Source organism: Scardinius erythrophthalmus (assembly GCF_964197995.2).
Source record: "Scardinius erythrophthalmus genome assembly, chromosome: 6".
Taxonomy (NCBI): Eukaryota; Metazoa; Chordata; class Actinopteri; order Cypriniformes; family Leuciscidae; genus Scardinius; species Scardinius erythrophthalmus.
In genome coordinates this window covers 48,591,195-48,615,712 of record NC_138226.1, presented here as the reverse complement: position 1 = coordinate 48,615,712, position 24,518 = coordinate 48,591,195, and the positions used below count along the sequence as shown (strand labels likewise).

The window sequence follows — 24,518 nt, the reverse complement described above, 5'->3', positions numbered from 1 at the left end:
AGGAAGAACATTTATTTATGATACATTATTCATTCACAAAGAAAATTGGTGTCCTTAAAGGTTGGATTTTTCCTAATTTTTTAAATTAAGGCATTAAGTTAAATTTCCAAAAGATGATTTTTTATTCCTCTTTTTAGTCAACTTTAGCATGGGTGTATTCACTTATGCATTGCACTGTATGTGTGAAACAGACGTTAAGCTGTATCTTTACAACGCTTTATCGTATTCAGACATAACTTGGTACATGTCATCACAAGCATGATCTGAGGCTACTGAAGGAGCCTGAGAAGTTTCGGAAAATCCTTGCTAAGTCCAACGATACCAAACATGCTAGGATTTGCCTTACGGTTTGTGTAGCGTTGTGATTTAGCGCTTAAACAGCTTTTGCCAATATCTTCGAAACTGTTTAACAAATCGAGACGAAACCACCGTCAGAAGTTTGGAAACATAGGTCGATAGCTTAACGCCAATGCCCAAATGCGAAAACATTGATAGTAAGGGGTAGTAAAATTCAATCAAAGTCATGTGTCAGTCATTTTTTACGTGTTTTTTCATATAAATGTCTATAACTCTGAAGCGAATTGAGATATTTTCACCAAAATTTACACAGATGTATGGACTCACTCTGAGGACACATAAAAAAAAATGGTGGGACTGAGCCTCTTGGTGGCGCTATAATAGAATAAAACATGAAATTCTCATTGACTTCAATACAGTATTGTGATATAATATACTATACTATACTATATTTTATAAACTCATCAACGTAACATTGCGAAATTTCGTATGAGTCATCGGTACCATGCTTTGAAGGTACTCAAAAAGTTTCAGGGCAGTGTCACCTTGTGAAAAGTTATAACAAAATTTCCAAAAAGGCTAATAACTCTTGAATACATCTGGCTATTGAAGTGCCACTGGTCTTAAAGGGGGGGGGTGAAATGCTATTTCATGCATACTGAGTTTTTTACACTGGTAAAGAGTTGGATTCCCATGTTAAACATGGACAATGTTTCAAAAACTAAGTTGTACGTTTGAAGGAGTATTTTTGTTCCAAAACTACTCCTTCCGGTTTGTCACAAGTTTCGGAAAGTTTTTTTCGAGTATGGCTCTGTCTTACGTAAGATAGAGCGGAATTTCCTTATATGGGTCCTAAGGGCACTTCTCCGGTAAGATCGCGGGCGCGCGCGCACTCGTAAAACAGAGCAAGAGAGCGAAAGCAGTTCGCCATCAGCGCCCTGCCCGGCTTTTGGGAAGTCAGTGTCACCAAAGAAGTGTGTTTTTGGTTGCCAGGGCAAGACAACCCTGCACAGATTCCCAAAGAACCCAGCGTTAAGGAACCCGTGGATGGAGTTTGTTTTCCTGAGCATAAACGGAGTTGTGATAGACTGTTGTTCCCTGCATTTCGACGATGATTGTTTAATAAACAAAGCCCAGATCGGCGGATTTGCAGATCGTCTATTGCTTAAGGATCGAGCAGTCACAATGATAAAGGTTCGCGGTCGTGCGTGGGAACGGTGAGTAAAACTGTTGAACAAATGTCTCTGTGTGTTGTTAGCTCGGCGCGTTAGCACAGCTTTAGCTTCGCCCACACGGCCCGCCCCCAGCCGCTCGTTTTTTTTCCGGAAAGACTCGGTACAGCCAATCTTTCAATTAAAAATCTAATAAAACAAAAGACTTTTTGGAGATATGAAAGATGCAACACTACTCTATAGGTACTCAAGATTAACAGGAGATTGAGTGAAAATGAGCATTTAACCCCCCCTTTAATAGATTCCCTGGGTCAAGCCGAGAACATAGATACCAAGTTTTCCTTATTTGGCCGAACTTCCTGTCCGCCATCTTGATTTTCATTCAATATCTACTTTTTCAAACTCCTCCTAGACCTTTTGTCCAATTATCACCAAAATCAAATCGTATCATCTCCAGACCATGCCGACTAAAAGTTATGGATTTCGTGTCGATAGACGAAACCGTTTTCGTATAGCGCAGCAGCAAAGTTGAGGCATGATGCCGAAAGCACTATTCAGGCTTTATCTCTGCAATGCCTTGACATATTGACACCAAACTTTATATGTGTCATTGTCACTTTACTCTGACCACATCACATAAGTTTAGTAACTGCGCCACCTATTGGTCGAAAGTGATAATTAAATCATATTTTTAATTAAAGTTCATATGATTTTTTCAGCCATTTCGTCTAAAATCCTCTTTAAATGTCTTTAATTGCTCATTGTTGCAGTTGGTCTGACACTTTCAGCCATGTTGGCATGTCTTTTCGTCTTGTTCTTCTTGGACCCGGTAATTGCTGCTTGCAGCTATATTCGAACTTTAAACTTCTATCCAAGTATTTCTTTGATAATTTTACCTATTGCATCACAGAAATAATGATACTATGAGGTTGAAAAGTCTGTTTGTGTTTTGTTTTGTGAAGCTGTTTTATGACATCTCTTGATGACAGATTTGAATGTTGCGATATGTTGCTGTATGGAAACCTCTTCAATTATAATAATCTACTGTTAGCATGGACCATACAGCAGCAACAACAATAATAGTTACATTAATATTATTAATAACACATGAAGCAAAATAGGCTATCTAGGCGATTTAATTACACGTTAAGCATTGTCGAATACACTCAAATGAGATCGATATGTACAAATTGCTGCACATTCGTTGAATTCTGAATTTTACACACATAAGTTGAAAGCAATTTGTTTGTGGATAGTAAAACATGTCTGCAACATTTATCAAGTTCACGGATAATTGTGGGTGCATTTATTAATCATAATAAAGTATAGGCTACTACAAAAAAAAATCAGATTAGTCCAGAATATGAACGCAACACGTTTAATTTCACGTTAAGCATTTTCCTCCCATAGAAAAACATTATAAGAATGCTAAAATTTGGCTTAATGTATATTACAATGTCCTCCTTATTATGTCGAAATAACATGTTATTATTAATGTCGAAATCAACAATCAAATATTTCAGTATGGTGGCTAAATCAGGCTTTGGGACATTTTTACTAGAGTAAAATGGGTGCTCAGTCTATATTATTGTATTATTGTAGTCTAAAGCAGGGACGGACTGGGGCTAAAAAACAGCCCTGGACTTTCTCCCAAATAGGCCCATCTTCCGGCCATTCGCCTCTAGCCGGGACAGACACTAGCCAGGATGTCCTGATACTATGCCACAATACTGTAGCCTATCAGATAGGTATTCACAGCAAGTAACATCTCAAAACCAATGATGATAATTGGGGTTGTGTTTATTAATGAAGCCTCAGCCTTCAAATAAAAACAAAAAATGTACAATGCCATAAAAAAAAAATAATGAAATGTCACTGGCTACAGAAACCCCAAATTACACAAACTTGTAATTATAAAACATATAGTTAGGCTACTATATACCAGGGGTCTCCAACCTTTTTGTGTGCGAGGGCTACCTCAAGGGATAAAATAATCTAGAAGGATTTTTTATTTGTTATACTCCAATATTTATTATACATAACATGGTGAAGCTTTTTTACTTTTCACCATCATATGGGAAAAAATAAAATATCTTGATATTCTGGTTCAGACTTAAAAGCGTTTAAAAAAAATCCTGAAAATGTATTGATTTTTTTGTTGATTTTCTATAAACCTATTGTACGTGTTATCAAAAACAGTAGCCCAAACATTTAGTATAAAAATAAATGAAAAAAATAAATAAATAAAAATAAACTGCCATAACTTCTAAACAAAAACATGACTGCATTACATTTAATACATTTATACATGACTGTATTAATATAACAGCATTTTTTATATGAATACAGGCACATTTCTGCCAAAAAAGTTTGTTTTACTAAAGTTAATTCATAGGTTTTGGTGTGAAATGTCTAACTGGTTTGTTCTCGGAACAATGTTTCACCTGTTTTTTTTTTTTTTGTTTGTTTGTTTTTTTGTCAATATATCAGCGCCGTTTCATCTGGCTTTTTACAAGCTTAAATCACATAGTCATTTGTGGGTTTATAATAGAGATAGATAATTCTGCGCTGAATTTAAATGCTTCTCAGTGGATCGCGCAGCTCTGTGTAATAGCCTAATATTCGCGTGATCGAGATCAGCTTTGTCCGCGATCGCTGTTTTTTGGGCCGAGCTGATAATGCGCTGCTCAGATCAAACACGTTTTGTTCCGCTTTTTGAGCGTTTGCCATTTGATGTTTCTCATACGCAACGCAAATGACAGCGTACAATCAAAGAGAGTTGGGTAATTTTGTAGAGGCAAAAGTTCAAATTGAAACGTTTAGTTGAAAAGGTCGCAAAATTATGCCATTTATTCGAAGTCTGGAACCCCGACGGCAAGTTAGGGCTATTTATAGAATGTGTTTAGCGGGCAACTCACAGGCACCACGTTGGAGACCACTGCTATTCAAATATAATGTAAGCAAATTTAAAAGTGCAGCCTTATAAAACTAACTTTCTGTCAGTGATATAGGCCGACTCTTCTTTCCTCAGTTGTTGTTTTTTACACGAAGCATAAGTGATCATATGAGTGCCCCTGCTGTTGGCTGTTAATACTGCTTTATAAGACTTTTTTTTTGTTTTTTGTTTTTTTTTTTTGTGCCAACGGCCCTCGGTTGGACGGCCGTTCTGGACTTTTCCAGAACGCACAGATTGTCAATCCGTCCCTGGTCTAAAGCCCTATTTGGACAGTAAGTCAGGGGCGGTTTCTTCATTAGGGCGATAGGGCGATTGGGCGACGCACCACCAAAGTGTCAAAGGGACTTTTTCAATCACATTCACAATCGCATTCAACCACAGAGTTACGCTAGCCGTCACTGTAATCTGCCTCTGTAATCAGAGAATGTCTAGTCCAATCAGCGCCATGTCACGTTCTGTGGAGTACCGCCTCTTTTTGGGCGATTTCACTCTGGCTGAGAATCGCCCAGAGTGTTCCCATAGACTTACATTCAAAGATGTTTTTTTTCGAACTGCAGGCACTGCAGTGCATTCTCTATGGGTTCCGGGAGGGCTCACACTAACGTGCTTACGTCATCATACGTACCCTTAACTTGTGCAGCGATTGGTGGGAACAAACATACACTATTAAAAATCTTTAAGATTAAGTGACAAATAATATTTGAAAACAATTTTGAATTTGAACAACAAGAAAATATGAAACACTACTTTAATATCTTTATCAAATGTGATTAAAAAAAAATAAAATAAAAAAGAGAGCGAGAGCGAGAGAGACTGTTGGGACATCTCGCGAGTTGAGGCCAGTTGAACTTGAACAACGTCATTGTTGCGAACGCAGTTAATTCTATTGTGTCATTAAAAGAAATACCATTCAGCCGTCGTAGTTATCAGGATAAATTGGTTCAGCATCGCTAGACGAGGTGTTTGAGGAGCACTTGAAAACTGCCACCGTCTTTAAAGGTACATCAAATAGTGAATAGTGTAAATAGTGAGTATGTGCAGGGTTCGTACAGGTGCTTGACATCCTTGAAAGTGCTTGAATTTGGATGTGTTTAAGGTTTGAAAAGTGCTTAAATTTTGGATAAAATGCTTGAAAATGTAACTATATTTCTGTCACAACAAATATTTATCTGACGGAATATTTCGTTTAATAAATGTAGCCCTTCAGATTCAGAGCGATTTGCGCTACGCTGGCCAGAGCAAGTAACGTTAGCGTAAATAGTGAGTTATGTGATTTCAGTTGTTTCTTATTGAATTGAAATTGGAGTAAACATTTTTGGAAATTCGCATCCTGGCTGGGCTTTGTTTGAATTGATTTGGACTTGCTGCTGAATTGTTAACACTCATATAGAAACAAACAAGGAGATTTATTGTAAGAGTCACTTTATTTTTCATTAATATTAAAGTAGTGAAGTTGCCTTTACATGCTTAAGCTGTTCATTTATCCATTGCATGGGTGGACCGAATCCTTATCAATCATCCAAACATTTGCCCCCCCTGAGAGATTTTGCAGGAGCCGCCACTGCAGTAAGTGTTTCTCACGGGGTCGTAATTAGGTAATTTAGGTCCAAAAAGAGGACGTATGGTCACCCTACTGTTTTTTTGACAAACACCAAGGTCATGTGGTAATTTAATTAACGTCCAAATCCACATCTCTTTTTTTTTAGTTTACAAAAAGAGATTAATTCAAAATTCACTTTTTATTCCTTTTGAATGTAAAAAAAAAAAAAAAAAAAAAAAAGCTAGGTGAATCGATTTTTTTTCTCTCAGCCCTAGTGGAGATTGAATGTTTGGTTTATTCTGTGTTGCAGGTTCAGGCACGATGAGCGGCATTATTCCCAAGAGCAAAGCAAAAGGCACTGACATCTGTGCAAACTTCCACCGCGATTATATAATCCGCTCTGATCTCGGCTGCTTTATGGAGACAGGTGATGTAAACGAAAATGCTGGAACCTCTATTTTCAGTCTGCACCCTGCCTGCAAAGATGGAGACCACTACATTCGTGATATTATCTACTTTTACGTCATCAAGGGCAATTCCTACCGCAGAGTCACCAGCCTGGAGACAGACAGCGGTGCCAAAGTTTTCAGCCTTCATCCCAACTTCCGGGGCGGAGACCACTACCTTGCAACCTTGGACTTTTACAGTGTCAAAAACTATTTTTACATCATCTTCCAAGAAAAGGGCACTTATCGAAGAACAAAAAACTTGAATGAAGACTCCGAAGGTGTAGAATACAAGCTCCATCCCAACCTCAGAAACGGCCTCTATTACTGGGGCAAATTTATGCCTGGCTGCATCTCATTCCTCAAGCCAGCCTCAGAGTGGGGATACGAGTACTACACCAGTAGAGACTTAAGCCAAGACGAGTGCGTTAATGTCTATTCTGTTCATCCTGCTATTCTTAACTTCCTTCCTGGTGGGCTGTCAGTAACTAAAGGCCCAGTCTGTGGCACGTGGGAAAAGATTAAATATTTATTTAATGACAAAAAATCACCATCAAAATATGAAAACAGAATCAATAAAAAGGTTGGATACAATAAGGAGAAGATGTCCCAGATCACACACAACTGGAAGATAGCCGCGTCAGTCACAGCTGAAACTGGAGATCTTGCCAAGCTAATTGCGAATGTTCAGTTCTTCTTTTCTACAGAATATGGAGGTTCACACGTCAGCACTGAAAAAGAAACCTGGAACGAACTGACTGAAGTGGAAGAAACACTCTCATTTGAGCTGGAGCCGAAAGAGTCTGTATATCTGTGGCAGTACAGACTGGGTCTCGGTCAAGAACCAGTGTTGTTCTGCCGGGATATAAAGATAACAAATGATCCAAACCCTCCGACTGAAGTCCCTCTGCCACCCGCTCAATCATGAAAACATACCAGGATGGTTTAACTCCAAGGATAACCAAGTGCTTCAGTTAAATACCTTAATTATAACTTCTCAAGCAACTATTTAGATATCTGCATGCATTGCTTAAAACAAGGCTGTAATTGTTTATTATAGATTATTGATTTAGATTATTTAGTTACAGATGATGTAACTACAAATTACACCACTATTCAACAACTATCTTTATGATTAAAAGAAACTTATAGAGAATACTACCTTAAAATCTCACACATGTAACCTAACCTCAAATCTTTCAGTATGGTGGCTAAATCAGGCTTTGGGACATTTTTACTAGAGTAAAATGTGTGCTCAGTCTATATTACTGTAGATGTAGTCTAAAGCCCTATTCGGACAGTAAGTGTTTCTCATGGGGTCGTATGGAGTGTGTGTGTGTGTGTGTGTGTGGTGTGGGCGGCGGGGGGTGAATGCAACAACAAATACTTGACAAATGCATCCACAACCTTGCAACTATGTTATTGTACCTTAATATATAAAGTAATACATCCTTTCCATTCACATTTTGGCCCGCTATTTTTAGGGAAAAATATTTTAGCTTTTAACACCTTTTACATAACACTGTTTCTTTTCAGGGCCATAGTTTAAAATAAAATAAAATCTACAGCACTATTTAAGTACAAATGTATTTCTGTCCTCCTGATGCTCCTGATTAAGATGCAGTTTAACCAATCTTTGCGTTACGCACATGACCCACTGGCGGGACCTAAAGCTAAGCAAAAACGGCGACTAAAAAAGCAAAAGCCGAATCCCGGACATTTTGGCCAATTTAGAAAAATTCCGGCCAGACGCATTTTTTTAGGTCTAAAAAGAGGACGTATGGTCACCCTACTGTTTTTGACAAACACTAAGGTCGTGTCCACTGCAGAGCACCGTACAATAACTGTTCGTATGCATGTTAAAGATCTAGCGTAGGCTATTACTGTATTACTGAAATGCTGGAAAGCATTTACAAGAACAATATTTCATCACCGCTCAAAAAGAAGAAAAGCACATAAACATTTGAAATGGTTTGTTATTATGGCAGCAATTATATAGACTACCTTAAAAAATAAACTTGGGTTTACCTCATGTAATTTTGTATTTAGGCCCTACTTGGCATCTGACAGACAATCATGCGACTGACCACGTGAGCTGTGAGTTCCCGGGTTCAAAGGATCACAAAACTCGCTCTTCCATCGTCAATAAATCGCCATCCGCATGCATGAGTTTATCACTGAGGTGACATGCACATTTATTTTTATGGACGTCCACATGAGAAACAATAACTGTCCGGATAGGGCTATAGTGTATCTGAAGTCGGCTGAAGTGTTTGATTCACCAGTCGTAAAATGCGATGAATTTTGAACTCATGCATTTGGTGTAAACATGTAATCAAAAGCTTTTTGTTTTTCACATATTTCACTTTATAGAATGCAATTTTGGTTTTAATATGTTAAATAAAGCTGGATACTGCTTTTAAAGTCTTGGTGTTTTATTTTTTTTATTTTTTTCTACCAAAGAAAACATTGTTGTGGTGTATGTTTGACAAATCTCTACTCCCAGTTATAACTCTATATTTACAGTAGGCATAATTGTTATTGTGTATGCAGCATGAGTCAAATACTGTTCGTGAAGATTAATACGTACATAGTCAGATTAATGAATGAAATACAACTGTTCACGAACAGAAGATTGTATACTGTTCACGAACAGAAGATTGTATTTGACTCATGCTGCATACACATATGCAATAACAATTATGACTACTGTAAATATAGTTATAACTCCGATTAGAGTTGTTTGCATAAAATGCACTGTGAACATTCACATGTTTGCCCTGTGATAGGCTGCCTACAATTTATCTCCATAATATATACCATACTATTTTCTCTGCGCATATATTTTTTACTTACATCAATCATTATCACATATTTTACATTTACATTTTTAACTGTAGGTACCACAAACAATTTAATATGGGCAAGTTTGTGTATATTTTACACGTAGTACAATACTGTAGCCTGTGCTGCATTTAAACACCAGACAGAGACAGATAATGATTTATTAAACAGGTGGTCTTTACTCATCTCACTTGCACAAAATAAATGCTGTAATAGAAAGCATAAAAACGCACAGGTGAAATACACTTAAAATTATATGCATTTAAAAATTTGGTCGGGTTGAAGTCATCCCTCCGGATCTTCTGTATCCACTCAGCCCGTCTCGCGGCGTCAACGGGGAATGCATGAAAGCTGACTTCTCTGTTATAACGTGACGACATGGTACATAACGGCACACAACAATGAAGTGGTGAGGCTGTCACCCTCTGAAAGGCAAGTCACCTTGAATCCTAAAAACACTCATTGTGAAAAATATCGCTGTGTTGATGGAACTTGGTCGCTGTTGTCTCTCGCTATCGCGGTCTCCCGCCAGGCGCGCTGGAAGCTGTTTCATGGAGGGGGGGCTGGGGGCTGGGTTGGAAAATATGTGACGTCATATTATGTTGTGGCCAACGACAAGACATGAAATTTCTCTGTACTGTATATGTGTTGTAGCCATTAAAGAAAACATTTAGTTTCATATTTATGTTTAAATATAAAAGGCTAATGTTATTTTTTAATTTAATCAATGTTGATTATGAAAGTGAGCATATATGCAGCATGAGAAAGATAAAGATACATCATGAGATGTGCAATATATCTGGAGACATGGAATGGGTAAGACATGATTTTTACTACTTCATTGAGTTTTGTTTTGTAGAAAAACTATTTTTAAAAGATTTTCGTTTTGTATAAATTGTATCTTAATTTTGATCAATGTTTTAAATGTTTTCAAGGCTATTTAATAAGACGCAAATATATAGCAGACAATGTAATAAGCCGCCGACACGATCACTTGCATTGCACGTGAACTGGAGGGCGCCGAAACTCAGCTTGTGCATCACAGATTTTAGAAATATAGGCTATCTATTATAGAAAGCTTGAAAAGTCTACTTTTAAACGAAAATATTCAAAACGAAAAGAAATAGGCTATTCTCTGATTATATAATCCTTATGGAATGTGTATTTCACATGCATTTCTCTCTGGCGTTCATGGTCTGCATCGCCAACTCCATCTTTGCAGCATCACAGAAAACACCAGTTTATTAATAAACAATTAAATGTCTCCTTGCTATTTTTGACACATTTATAATTTTGCCGGTTCTTTGTGGCAATCTTTATGCGTGTGGCCGTGCGCTTGAGTGCGGCTATATTATGGCTGCACGCTCATTATCCTGTGTAGCCTATATAGACTATTTAAATAATAAAATTAATATAAAGGGGCGATTTGTACACTAATGGCTTAAATGAACAACTACTAGTCGACTAGAAAAAAAAGTTTAGTCGGAGGCAGCCCTTATTCCACGTGTTTTTGAACCATTCTGGGTTGAGCGAGCGACCCTGAGCGGAATGAGCGAGCGGAATATTCAGAAATGCTCTCTCCGCTCACGTGCTCTGAACGTAAAAGCATGACAAATTAAAACTTTATTTCATTTTCTCCGTAGCTTGAATACTCACTTCATTAGGCATAAGAGAGTTAGTTAACGCTGTCCATTTGTTTATTTTATTTCACGTTTTTAGAGTACAATATTATGTTAGTTCACATCCCCCCACTTGGGGGTGCTGATGCTATGACGAGGGGGCTGTAGCCCCCGCAGCACCCCCCTTCCCGCGCTACTGTCTCCCGCTCTCGCTGTCAAATCACCGGAAGTACTGGCCCACACACTCAAGTTCGAAACGTCAACGGTCGCCATTTTGTGCACGGAGCGAATACTATACATAGTTCCCACATGACGTCACAACATACGGGCATTTGCCGACCCGGCGCCATTTCTGAGGGCAGAACACAACATTCTACAATGCAGAACATGAGAAGAAGAAGCTGAAACGGAAATTTTGTGATTAAAAAGTAAAAATGGTAATCTCCTGCTGGGTCAATGGATGTTCCAATCGTGCCGGAGGTTCAGTTAAAATAGTTTTTTAGCATTTGCCGACCCGGCGCCATTTCTGTGGGCAGAACAATAGTAGAAGAAGCTGAAGCGAGTTAATTTCGTGATAAAAAAGTGAAAATGGTGATCTCCTGCTGGGTGAATGGATGTTTAAATCGTGTCGGAGGTTCAGTTAAATTTGGATTTTACAGTATACCCGTCATTAGACTTCATGAATGTGAGAAGACTAAGCTTTTGTCAGAACAACGACGGAGGTTATGGCTGGCGAGGATAAACAGGAAAGAAACTCCCTCAAAACACGCAAGAATTTGTTGTTTTTTATTGCGAGTGTACACAAATATAAGTTAACACATTGCAGTTTGAATTATGTCCTGTATGAACAAAATGACGAGATTTTAAAAACATTCAAAAACAACATTGTTTCCACTGTTCGATCGCGCCCGCGACTCTCTCACTCTCTCTCACACACACACACACACACACACACACATACATTCCAGCACGGCAATCTCAGATTATGTCCCTAAAGAACCCGCGTATAAAGTAGTTCCGCATTAACTTACATTAATTAATTTGCACGCGAGTTTTATTTATTTTCATACGTTATATTCATATTCATGCACATATTTCCAGGCTCGGAATTGCTCACATGTATTAAAACTCCTAGCCAATACCAGATAATGGCACACATGATAATACTGTATCTAAGGCAAAGCTGCATGATCAGTGCTCAGTGCTTCCTTTGTTAGCGCATACGGATCCACACCATTTATGACTGAAATTTTCGCATTGTACCTCTCTCTGTCTTGTGTTAATAGAGTCTCTTTATAATCTCTGTCACTTTGTCTCTTCATGATTTTCGTAGCATTATAAATGCAAAGAAATATTCGAAATTTGCTTGTAAAACTCATAGACAGTATGGTAAAACAATGTAAACACAGCAGCTTTTGCCCTCAAAGATGGCGCCTCCGGGGAGGTCACGTGACATTAATCGGCCTGTGGGAACTATGTATAGGCTACCACACCGGGTGTGTGAGAGGGAAATCTAGTTCAAAGAGGTTTCCCTGAAATTTTTAGTATGGATTTTTCCATACCAAAACTCTATTTTTATTTTTTTCTTACCCAATTGGCAGATAATTTTAGTTGCTTTGTGCAAAAACTCAATTAAAGGTATAGCGGAGGATTTTCTTTTTCCGGGTGGGTCGTGTAAACTATTGGTCCACCTAAGTGTCAATCATTCTGGTGATATGTTTACGTAAGGCCGTCGTACGTGCTCGTCCCTTAGTTTCCGCTTTCTGCGCATGCGCACTTTCAGGTGTTTATGTGTGGTGAGCTAGAGCTCAGCCATTCATTGAAGCTCGCCGTTTCACCGGGTCCTTTGAAAATGTCTGAGGGTCGCAAGAGAAAAAATTTGTACGAACTGTATGAGAAGAAGAGAAAGGCCTCAGAAGAGAGAAACAAGATCAGAGTGTTTTTGGGAGATTGTTTCACACGCTGGCGTGCGCTGAAAACACCGGTTGGGCTTCCCACTGATGCCTCAGTCGCGAAGTTTCTACTCGACAGGTAAAGTTTGGCATGCTATTTGGAGAAAAAGTGCAAATCTTCTTTTGGAAAGTAATCTTGTATGAGCGATGCCGACAGCAACTTGTAAACAGAGCGTGCACGAGGAGAACCTCGCACACGTTTAATAGGCGGTAGCAGGTAATGTGTTGCGCATGTGCATTTTTACAAAAAGTGGAGAGGGCGGTTCTTATCTAAAATTCGGAAAGATCCTCCGCTATACCTTTAATTTTATTATTTTTCTGATCAGAAAACAATATATAATTTCTTATGTCATTTTATTTATCTAGTAAATGTTTCTTGATTTAAGGATTTTTTGATATTTGGACTGGACACAAGACAGAAATACTAAGTAAGAAAAGCCCTTTTTGGAGTGAAATCATTGCAGATTCAGCTGTTAGACCTCTATAACTGAGCAGTAAAGAGGAAAGCACTGACCCCTCTCATCCTCTGTATCACTCTTTACTGCCATCAGGTCGTCGGTTTAGAGCACCTTTGGCCAAAAAGAAAGCTTTCAGGAATTATTCCCACTGCAGTTTCTATCTATTAGTATATTGCATTTTACTTTCTGTTTATTTATTTACATAGCCATAAGGTGTTTTTTCTTTTTTTTTGGATGAATTGTGTGATTTATATTGTGTAACAGATAGCGTACAACTAGCGAACTCCAGAAAGCTGTCGTCATAACTTTAGTGATTTTACTGGTGATTGCGCTTCTCAATATTTTTTCTATAAACAACAAACAGCAAGAATTTTTTTAATGAACATTATGTTCACATTTACATACACTTATCCAGCGAAACATTATGATTTGATTTTGTGCGTAGTTCCTTTTAACCTAATTTGAAGTAATATACACTAAAAATGTATATTCAGATTATTTACAAACAGTAGAGAAATTAGCATGTCAGTACGCTACAACATATCACGTTACCAATAACACGAATCAAGTCTGCTTATAACAAAAATATATAGCAATAATCTTAATCTATTAATTCTTAAACACTTTAAATCACTATTTAGTATAAACAATTGCACTTTACAGTCATATATTTCCAAGTTTTAAACGATGGAATCAATAGCCTAGGAACTGCATGCACGTCGTTCTTGACTGCGTTCACTGAGAGAAACCAAAAGTAAATCGATTAACTCTTTACATGCAGCAATATAGCACGGCCTGAAACGCAGTACTCGTTCCCGTATCTCAGGGAACCGAGGTTACGCAAGTAACCGAGTACGTTCCCTTTCGATACTTTACTCGTGCTGTATCGCTAGACGCTGTTATGGGGAACCAATACGATCATGCCGTGCTATGGCTGCGGAACGACTATAATGTTATACTTGGCCTTAAAGGGATAGTTCACATTGAAATTAAATTTTGGTATGTTTTAGCTTACCTCAAGGGCATCCAAGATGTAGGTGTCTTTGTTTCCGCTGTAGTTTCAATTGTGATATTTTTAGGTCAAACTGTTCATGCTTGTAAGTCATATAATGCAGGTCTATGGTCACTGTCTCAAAGAGCATGCACAGAGAAGTCTAAATTAAACAATTCCCCATCGTAAGTACACATTGATGGCTTAAGACACGAAACGAGCGGTTTGTGTGAGAAAACGAACAGTATTTATATCATTTTTACCTCTTGTAAACAAACACGTCCAAGTGATCTGAGGGCGCGCGCGCTTCCGGCACTTTCTTCTTCTTCTTGTTTTTTTTTACGGCGGATCGCAAACAAATATGTGCATTACCGCCACCTATTTCAGAAATGGACCATTGACACTTTCCTATACTTCTTTAACCTATCAACCGACATAAATTCCCCTTATTTACCCGCATAAAGGCTTCATAGAATTTGACCATTTCCCCCCCATGACAGGAAAAAAAACCCTCATTTAATTCCGGCGCTTGCGCAGTGCGCACACGTCACACACCAGGAAGCGCGCGCGCCTTCAGATCACTTGGACGCTTGGATGTGTTTTTTTTTCCTGTCATGGGAGCTGAGAGTGGACGGAGGAGCTGAACACGCAGCGCCATGCTCTGTGCATGCTGCATGCGGTTTGACCTAAAAATATCAAATTGAAACTACTGCGGAAACAAAGACACCTACATCTTGGATGCCCTTGAGGTAAGCTAAAACATACCAAAATTTAATTTCAAAGTGAACTATCCCTTTAAGCCCTTAGCAGAGCCCAGAGGAACCAAGACATAATAGGGAAAAATCATTTCGCTAGGGGCTCACACGTAAGTTGGAAGGTATTATAGCAATAGGCGATAGCCATAGAGTTACCCCACATAGTGGTGGAAGTTCATGGTGGTTTGGGCTCGGCTGAGGACAAATCCACTAGACAGAAAGGACTTGTGCATTCAGAGCAAGGACTTCTAAATTGTAGAACCTGGTAAATGTGGATGGCGAGGACCAGCCGGCCGCCGCACAGAAATCACCAATGGACACTCCACTGGACCAGGCCCAACACAAGGCCATGCCTCTGGTGGAATGAGCTCTTACTCCGATGGGGCATTGTAGTAGAGGTCTACACGGGTCCAAAAATTCGTGCCCAAACCCGAAGAGACCCGTGATGTGTTACACCGAACCAACCCGAACCCGTCTATTATTTCAAGCTGGACCTGGACCCGTGCAGATCCGAGAAATGCCATAAATGTACTACCCGGACCTGACCTGGACCTGTCTATTATTTGAAAGCTGGACCGGAACCCGGCGGGAAGACATAGACCCGACTGGACCCGATTGTCACATATTCCACACAAGTTGTGAAAAATCGAACTTTTTGTCTAACCTAATTTTAATACTGAGAATTTGAATAATTGTAATGTGATGATCAGATGCAGATATCTAAATCAAAGAATATCATAGGTTCGGGCGGTTGGTGGTTGGATTATTTATTTTTAACAGCGGATTCGGGTGACTCAAAGTGCACTAGATTAATGAATTTATCTTTAAAATGTACAAAATATTCTTCCAGGGGGGCATGGCCTCAGACCCCCCTGGAGGTACCGAGGTCCACCCACAAAAATACTGTGGGAAACACAGGTTATATGATGATATATGAAAAATAGTAATTAAATTATATTATTATTAAAATACATGATCAGGGCCCGTATTCATAAAGATTCTAAGAATCCTTCAGAAAACTCTTAACTTAGCTTGAAAACTTTTATGTAGGAGTTTTAGCTTAAGAGCGATTCAGGAACGATCTGAGAGCAACTCTGAGTAAGGAAAAGACAAAAAAAAGACTTCATCTTGGTGAGGAGGCGGGGCTGACCCCGTTGCTATGTATGACACAATCTTTTGAAGACTGTGATTGCTTTGGTCACTCAGAAACAAGTATTAACGGTTTAAGGAGGGCACAGAAAGCTCAATGATTCAGCTGGTGGAACTACAAAAATGGTAATTTTAATAAACCAACAGCCAAGTAACACAATATAAAGACACAAATTTATTTAACATAGGCAAGGCCATTTCTCATTTTTCCATCTGGCATTCTATGAACTGAAAAAAAAAAACCACACAAATTGGCCTAAATTTATTTTAAATAACAGAGATTAAATGTTTTCCCCTTTCAGTAGCACAGAGCCTTCAGCAGAGGAATGGGCACCGTCGACATCGCAGCTGGGCGACCCTCAGCCCGAAGCGCCTCATTCCCTGCCTTCTGCTCCAACACCATCCCTAATAAACAAAACACTGGTTATAGAGATGGATGTCCTAAAGCAGCAGAAAACAGTACTCCATCTACAGGAGGAGTACTACAAACTAAAAATTGAGCTACTCAAAAATTAAACTAATAACAAATAATATATTTTTGTGTCTTCATAATATCTTTCTAATGAAAATGTTGGCTAAGGTGTGTCTGTTTAGGCACGATATTTATATTACATTCACTGTAACTTACATGAAATGGAAATTAGTAAACTGGGCTCTGTAAGGATTCCCACTTTGGGACAGATCCCTCCCTTGTGGAGGGTATTCTTCATCATCCTCTTCATCAGCCCGATTGTCTGTGGGAGGGTCTGCAATTTGTCCAGCTTTACAGATGTTATGAAGCACTGCACAGGCTGTAATCACTTTGCAGACCTTTCCTGGCGCCAGTCGCACCTCTCCATGCAAAATGTGAAAGCGCCTCTTTAGTTGACCAATACCCCGCTCAACTACGGCTCGTGTTTTCTTGGGAGCTCTGCGAGTTCATGAAAATGAACAGAATTCAGTTGATATTTTCAAAACATAATGGTAGGTTATTTATGGGAAGTAGAGTAGCCTACATACTGTATACTACTGCAACACATTTGTTGTTCTCTAAATTTGAAGTCCACACACATTAATTGTATGTTGCCACTGTTACCTGTTGTAATTTAGCGGTGACCCCTGGTCAGGATGGAGGTAAGCTGTGAGGAGCCATGGTTTAAATTGCCAGCAAGTGGCAATTTGCTGGAATACGACATTCTGAAAGTGCTGTAATTGTGTGTGTGATCACTCTGCTTACTGATGCCCTACACACTTAATAAACAAACTACAGCTGGTCCAAAACGCAGCAGCTCGAGTTCTTACCAGAACCAGGAAGTATGACCATATTAGCCCGGTTCTGTCAAAACTGCACTGGCTCCCTATTAAACATCGCATACATTTTAAAATATTGCTGATTACTCACAAAGCACTAAATGGTTTAGCTCCGCAGTACTTGAGCGAGCTCTTAACGCATTATAGTCCTTCACGTCTATTGCGATCTCAAAATTCCGGCCAGTTGATAATACCTAGAATATCAAAATCGACTGCTGGCGGTAGATCCTTCTCCTATTTAGCACCAAAACTCTGGAACAGTCTTCCTACCATTGTCCGGGAAGCAGACACACTCTGTCAGTTCAAAGCCAGATTAAAGACACATCTCTTTGACCTAGCATTCACATAATACATTATAGACTTCTATAATTTAATGTTAGGCTGCATAGATTAGGTCAGCCGGAACCGGGAACACTTCCCAAAAATCCTGATGTACTCGTTACATCATGAGAAGAATGGCATCTACGCTAATTTTAGTGTCTTTGTTTATCCCGAGGTTTTCCTGCAGCCTGCCGGATCCAGGCCGTATCCAGATCTGATGAAGGACCTGCGCCTGGACCCGATGACAACACAGTGCTGAAGTGCCAACTAGTCTCTCCCTATGGAGGATCCCTCTACCACTATACAGATAAGGCGTTGTCGGGAAAATTCGTTTCGCGTTCCTACCCCAAAGCAACAAAATAAAATAAAATTCTTTATCAAAATTTATAAGGAAAGACAAGTACTTTGTTTAGGCTTAGCTTGTAGGGAATTCCAAACCTGCGTATATTCAAACGCACATAACTATAGAACCCATTCTAAATGCGCATGTGAACGCCATCAGCGTTTCTCACAGGTTCACGTTTAAAGTCTGTGTAGAGAGAATGGTGTCGTCTTAGCGGCCCCTAATTTAATAACAAATGATCGTTGCGACGGAAGCAAATCAATCAAAACTAACTTTAGATGGAAAATAACTTAACTCTGCTATAAAGCCAAAACAATCTCTGTTACCTTAAATTATACGCTTATCTCTGTAAAGCTGCTTTGAAACAATCTACATTGTTAAAAGCGCTATATAAATGAAGATGACTTGACTTGACTTAAAGGTTGTGACACGCTATGGCATTTCTGAGCTGTGTCGGAGATGTTAGTGTGTCTCTAATAAGATCTGTCACAAACATGATCCCTGCACGATCTAATCTATGGCGTCTCATTAACTCACTGTCATCCATTGTCTGCAACACATTTCTTCTCCCTCTTCGTCTTTCTGCCATTTTCTCCTCTGCTTCAGCCTCTTAAAAGTCCTCGTCCATGCTCCTAACAATTTTGACCTTAAGACCACTTTTAAGGGTTAAGATGCTTTCTGAATTACTTTTTTCTTTCCTAGGATTTTTTCTTTAATTTTTCAGAGTAAATGCCCACATTTCTAAGAATTTTCTTAGAATTTTGTCACTAGGAGCCCAGGATTTTACTACCTCCGCCTAGTTTTGAGACAGGAAAAAACCTGGGCTAGTGCAATTTCGTCCACTGTCCATCTGGATATCGTCTGCTTGGTGACCGGATGCCCTTTGGTGTGGCCTTTGAAGCATACAGAAAGCTTTTCCACGTGTCTAAAAGAGGCAGGACGCTCTATGTATATTCTCAAAGCTCTAACAGGGCAGAGTAAATGCAGCTCTCTAAAGACAGAGTAAATCGGTCTTTACAAAAATGAAAATCACACTCATTTTTGTGAGAGCCATCCCTCATTTTTTTCCGCATGTAATAAAATAGCAGTCAGTTTGTTTTTAACTTCTATTGGATTGAATTTCAGGAGCTGGTAGTACTCACATTTCTTGTAGTTGTCACAAGGCTTCTTTAATACACTGATCTCTCCCCCATACCACAACTGCGCCACCCTTGTCCGCTCTTTTTATTACAAGATCATAGTTATTTGAAAGCCAGTCCAAAGTGTCTACTTCTAATTTTGGAGGCAAACATATTGTCAATTTCATAAGTTAACTCATCTCATACTCATACTCATCTTGTTCTCATTCAACACAATGCAGAAGTTATTTAAATTAGCACATACCAAAATCTCGAAATCAAAATTCAAACGGTCTCCCAGGGAAAATGAGTATACATTTTCAATGATTTTTAATAACAGGTGTAGCAAGGTTTGTTCGCAAGGTGATCGTTTAACAATTATAAATAATTGAACACAAAATGAAAGTAAAGCGGCAGGCCCTCACAGACGACTGCTGCCACATATAATAAAACATAAACAAAACACAACATAAATTCCAGGCCTGGGGCCTGTTTCAGAAAGGAGGTTAAGTGAAAACTCTGAGTATGTTCACCCTGAAATGAGGGAAACTCTGGGTTTTCTGTTTCAGAATGGGAGGTATGTTAAACCTGAGAAATCAGAGTAAATCAAGCCCGTTTCTGAAAAAGAGGTAACTTATACTCAGAGTCAGTTACCACGGTAACTTGAATAAGTTTAGTGACGGTAACCATGGAAACTGAAAAAAGGCGGGAAACTGAGCAAAGGAACTGGGTAGGGTTGCACCAGCCGTTCGTAAGTTCTTTCTTAAATTGGAACGTAAAGGCCACACTAGAGGCTTAGTAACTACTAGCTAGTTTATAATTGTGGCGAGGGGGGCGTGGTTTTGCGAAGTCTGTAGCAGGAGAGAAAGGAGGGGGCCGATCGGTGAGTAAGTAGGTCAAGTCCAAAATGATGAACACCTGTGTCTGATTGCAGTGATTGGTGTGGAGAGACCGGATATAAGCCAGCATGCGGGAGGAGATGAGAGAGAGAGTTGGACTGGAACCTCACCTGTACGCTGTGTTTTGTGGAAGCTGTGATTGTTATTTGTCCCGTTTTGTTATTGCTGTGCGTGGCACGGTGAATGCGCTACGTGCGCCCTTTTTGTTTATTTGTTTCTTTTGTTAAATAAAAGTGAGTGTTTCAGTCACGCCGACCCCTGTCTTCTTCCTTCCTTGCAATATAATATTGAACCCCGTTACACTGGTGCCGAAATCCGGGAAGGAAGAAGATCGCCGCCGCCATGCAGGCTCCGCCAGGAACGCCATTTGCGGACATCATCCAATCGCTCGCTGGTCTTCACCAGGAACAACATCAGCATCTGCTGGCCATAAAGGAGGAGCAGGACAAAAGGTTCGAGGCGCTCCTCCGAGGCCAGCATGAAGACCGCGAGCTGTTCCGGAGCTGGATAGACCGGGAGGTTAGGGCCGTCCCCCCATCGTACAAAGACTCGTCCTCGCCGATACCTCTCAACAAGATGGGGCCCCAGGATGACCCAGAGGCATTTCTGGAGCTGTTTGAGAGGTCGGCTGAGGACCGGGGATGGCCCTCGACGGACTGGCCAATGCGGCTGATACCCCTGCTGTCCGGAGAGGCGCAGGTGGCCGCGCACCAACTGCCAGTCCAGAATCTCCTGGTCTATCAGGATCTCAAGCGGGCCATTCTCCAGCGGGTTGGCCGGACTCCGGAACAACATCGCCAGAGGTTCAGGACGCTGAACCTCGAGGAGTCTGGTCGACCCTTCATCATGGCCCAACAGCTCCGGGACTCGTGCCGCAAGTGGCTGATGGCCGACGGAAGCGACGTCGAGGAAATCATCGATCGTGTGGTGCTGGAGCAGTTCGTGGCGCGGTTGCCAGCGCAGACCGCGCAGTGGGTCCAGTGCCACCGCCCGACGTCGCTGAACCAGGCCATCCAGCTGGCGGAGGACCAAATGGTGGCGTGCCCGGGGGTCGGCGAACCCCTACCATCTGCTTCTCTCTCTCTCTCTCTCTCTAACCCCCCTCCTAAGCCCTCTCCCCTTCCCAGGTACCGGGGGAATCTGCCACCGAGACCAGCTCCAAGGTGGAGGACAGGGGGTGCCGCAGAACCGGTATCTTCCCCCAGGCCTCTTCCCCGGGGAGGGGGCCCATCGAGGGGGGGATTCTCTCCCCAGGCTGCGCTGCCTCTCTCTCCACGCCAATCCCTTGACCCGCTTCCTGCCACTGGAGCGGCGGGGAGGCCCGGGCCGGCTTGTTGGCGCTGCGGGGACCCGAGTCATTTTATCGACCGGTGTCCGGTGATGGAGGTGGGGACGCTGATCCGGGTCCCCGACGCGCCGCAAGCTGCCCCCGATCAAGCTGGCCTGTACCAAATACCCGTGAGTATAAAGGGGGGTACTTTTCAGGCTCTGGTGGATTCAGGCTGTAACCAAACCTCTATCCACCAAAGCCTGATTCAACCTAAGGCATTAGATAATGGCCGCATGGTTAAGGTACGGTGTGTGCACGGGGAAGTGGTGAATTATCCGGTAATGCCTGTGGATATTCAATTTAGGGGACAAAAGCATAGTGTGGAGGTGGCGATTAACCCGCACCTCCGGCATCCGCTGATTTTGGGGACAGATTGGCCAGCGTTTAATGAGTTATTGGGTCATTTATGTGCGGATGCTTCTTGGGTAAAAAAAGATAAGAGGAAGGTGGCGATTGCTCAGTTGGGAGAAGCTGATCCGGAACCTCTGGGTACTGGTTCAGGGGAACAGAGCACACTGGAGAGAACCATCCTCACAGAGCGCGATGATTTTCCCCTGGAACAGTCCCAGGATGACACGCTGAAACATGCCTTTGATCAGGTTCGCTCTATCGACGGCCAGCTTCTCCACACGGACCAACCGCTCACTTATCCGTATTTTACAATCATAAAAGATAAGTTGTATCGGGTAACCCAAGATGCCCAATCAAAGCAGGATACAACTCAGTTGTTGGTACCTAAAAGCCGTCGGGAAATGCTTTTCCAGACGGCTCATTCTAATCCAATGGCCGGGCATTTAGGACAAACCGCGACACTAAACCGTCTCATGGCCCGATTCTTTTGGCCGGGCATTCACGAGAATGTACGCAAGTGGTGTGCGTCTTGTCGTGAATGTCAGTTGGTGAATCCACCGGCCACCCCAAAAGCACCATTGTGCCCTATTCCGTTGATGCAGGTCCCCTTCGAACGAATTGGTATGGACCTCATCGGGCCATTAGAACGGTCAGCACGGGGACATCGCTTTGCTTTAGTCCTGGTGGACTACGCAACGCGATATCCTGAAGCAGTTCCGCTTCGCAATATTTCCGCAAATAGTGTGGCGAGCGCTCTGTTTCAGCTAATCTCCCGGGTGGGAATCCCGAAAGAGATTCTCACCGATCAAGGCACGGCGTTTATGTCACGAACGATACGCGAACTTTACGGATTATTGGGCATTAAATCGATCCGGACCAGTGTCTATCACCCACAAACAGACGGGCTGGTCGAACGATTTAACCGCACTTTGAAATCCATGATTCGAAAGTTCGTACAAGAAGACGCCAAAAATTGGGATCGGTGGTTAGAACCCCTCTTGTTCGCTGTACGGGAGGTCCCGCAAGCCTCCACGGGGTTTTCCCCCTTCGAGCTTCTCTATGGGCGTCAGCCCCGCGGGGTGTTAGATGTCCTTAGGGAAACTTGGGAGGACGGCCCTTCAGCTAGTAAAAATGAAATTCAGTATGTCCTGGACCTGAGAACAAAACTCCACACTTTGGGGCGGCTGTCACGGGAGAATTTGTTACAGGCTCAGGACAAGCAAAGTCGGCTGTACAACAGGGGGGCTAGACTGCGTCAATTCACACCGGGAGAGAAAGTGCTTGTATTACTTCCTACCTCTAGCTCAAAATTACTCGCAAAGTGGCAAGGACCTTTTGAGGTTACACGGCGAATTGGGGATCTTAACTATGAGGTAATACGAACAGATAGGGGCGGGGCACATCAAATTTACCACCTCAACCTGCTTAAAAAATGGTCTGAGGTGGAATCAGTGATGCTGGCGATGGTAGTGAGTGGAGAGGAGGATCTCGGTCCAGAGGCGAATGTCAAAACGAAATCTCTCGCCCTGGCCGCTGGGGGAGACCACCTCTCGCCATCCCAGCTCACTGATGTGCATAATTTACAAGCAGATTTTGCTGATGTGTTCTCGCCCCTGCCTGGTCGGACGGACCTCATTCAACACCACGTTGAGACAGAGCCGGGCGTGGTGATTCGCAGCCGGCCGTATCGACTGCCAGAGCACAAAAAGAAAGTTGTGCAAAGCGAATTAGAGGCGATGCTGGAGTTGGGAGTAATAGAAGAATCTAACAGTGACTGGGCGAGCCCGATAGTTTTAGTTCCTAAAACGGACGGCTCGATCCGGTTCTGTGTAGATTACAGGAAGGTGAATGCTGTGTCGAAGTTCGACGCTTATCCAATGCCAAGGGTTGACGAATTGCTTGATCGGCTGGGTACTGCTCGATTTTATTCGACATTGGACTTAACCAAGGGATATTGGCAGATCCCCTTATCTCCATTATCCAAAGAAAAAACAGCTTTCACCACGCCGTTTGGGTTACACCAATTTGTCACTCTTCCTTTCGGGTTGTTCGGGGCTCCGGCAACGTTTCAGCGTCTGATGGACAGGATTCTCCGACCGCACGCTGCATATGCCGCTGCCTACTTGGATGATATCATCATCTATAGTGGTGACTGGCAGCGTCATATGCAGCAGGTGCGGGCTGTCCTGAAGACGCTGAGACGAGCTGGGCTCACGGCCAACCCGAAGAAGTGTGCAATTGGGCGGGTGGAAGTAAGATATCTGGGCTTCCACTTGGGTCATGGACAAGTGCGTCCCCAAATTGATAAGACAGCAGCGGTTGCGACTTGTCCGAGACCCAAGACCAAAAAGGAGGTTAGACAGTTCCTGGGGCTGGCGGGTTATTACAGAAGGTTTGTGCCTAATTATTCGGACCTCGCCAGCCCACTGACTGATCTAACTAAAAAGGAGGTACCAGATACGGTCCAATGGACGGAGCAGTGTCAGCGGGCTTTTACCCAGATAAAGGCTGCTTTATGTGGCGGACCGCTCTTACATGCCCCTGACTTTTCTCTCCCTTTCATCCTACAGACCGACGCGTCGGACAGGGGGATGGGCGCGGTCCTGTCCCAGGAGGTAGAGGGTGAGGAGCGGCCGGTGCTGTACATCAGTCGGAAGCTCTCTAAGAGAGAGACGGTGTACAGCACC

General features: G+C 41.8%; 1 protein-coding gene across 1 annotated transcript in view; it reads left to right on the top strand.

Moving 5' to 3' along the window:
• LOC308692992 (uncharacterized protein) overlaps positions 1-8,121 on the top strand; it is a 35,279-nt gene extending 27,158 nt beyond the window's left edge. The window contains exon 2 of the mRNA XM_081369672.1: positions 6,276-8,121. Within this exon, the coding sequence (XP_081225798.1) occupies positions 6,287-7,339 (1,053 nt within the window). The 5' untranslated portion in view covers positions 6,276-6,286 and the 3' untranslated portion in view covers positions 7,340-8,121. The remainder of the gene's footprint in view (positions 1-6,275) is intronic.
• Positions 8,122-24,518: the final 16,397 nt, after the last annotated feature.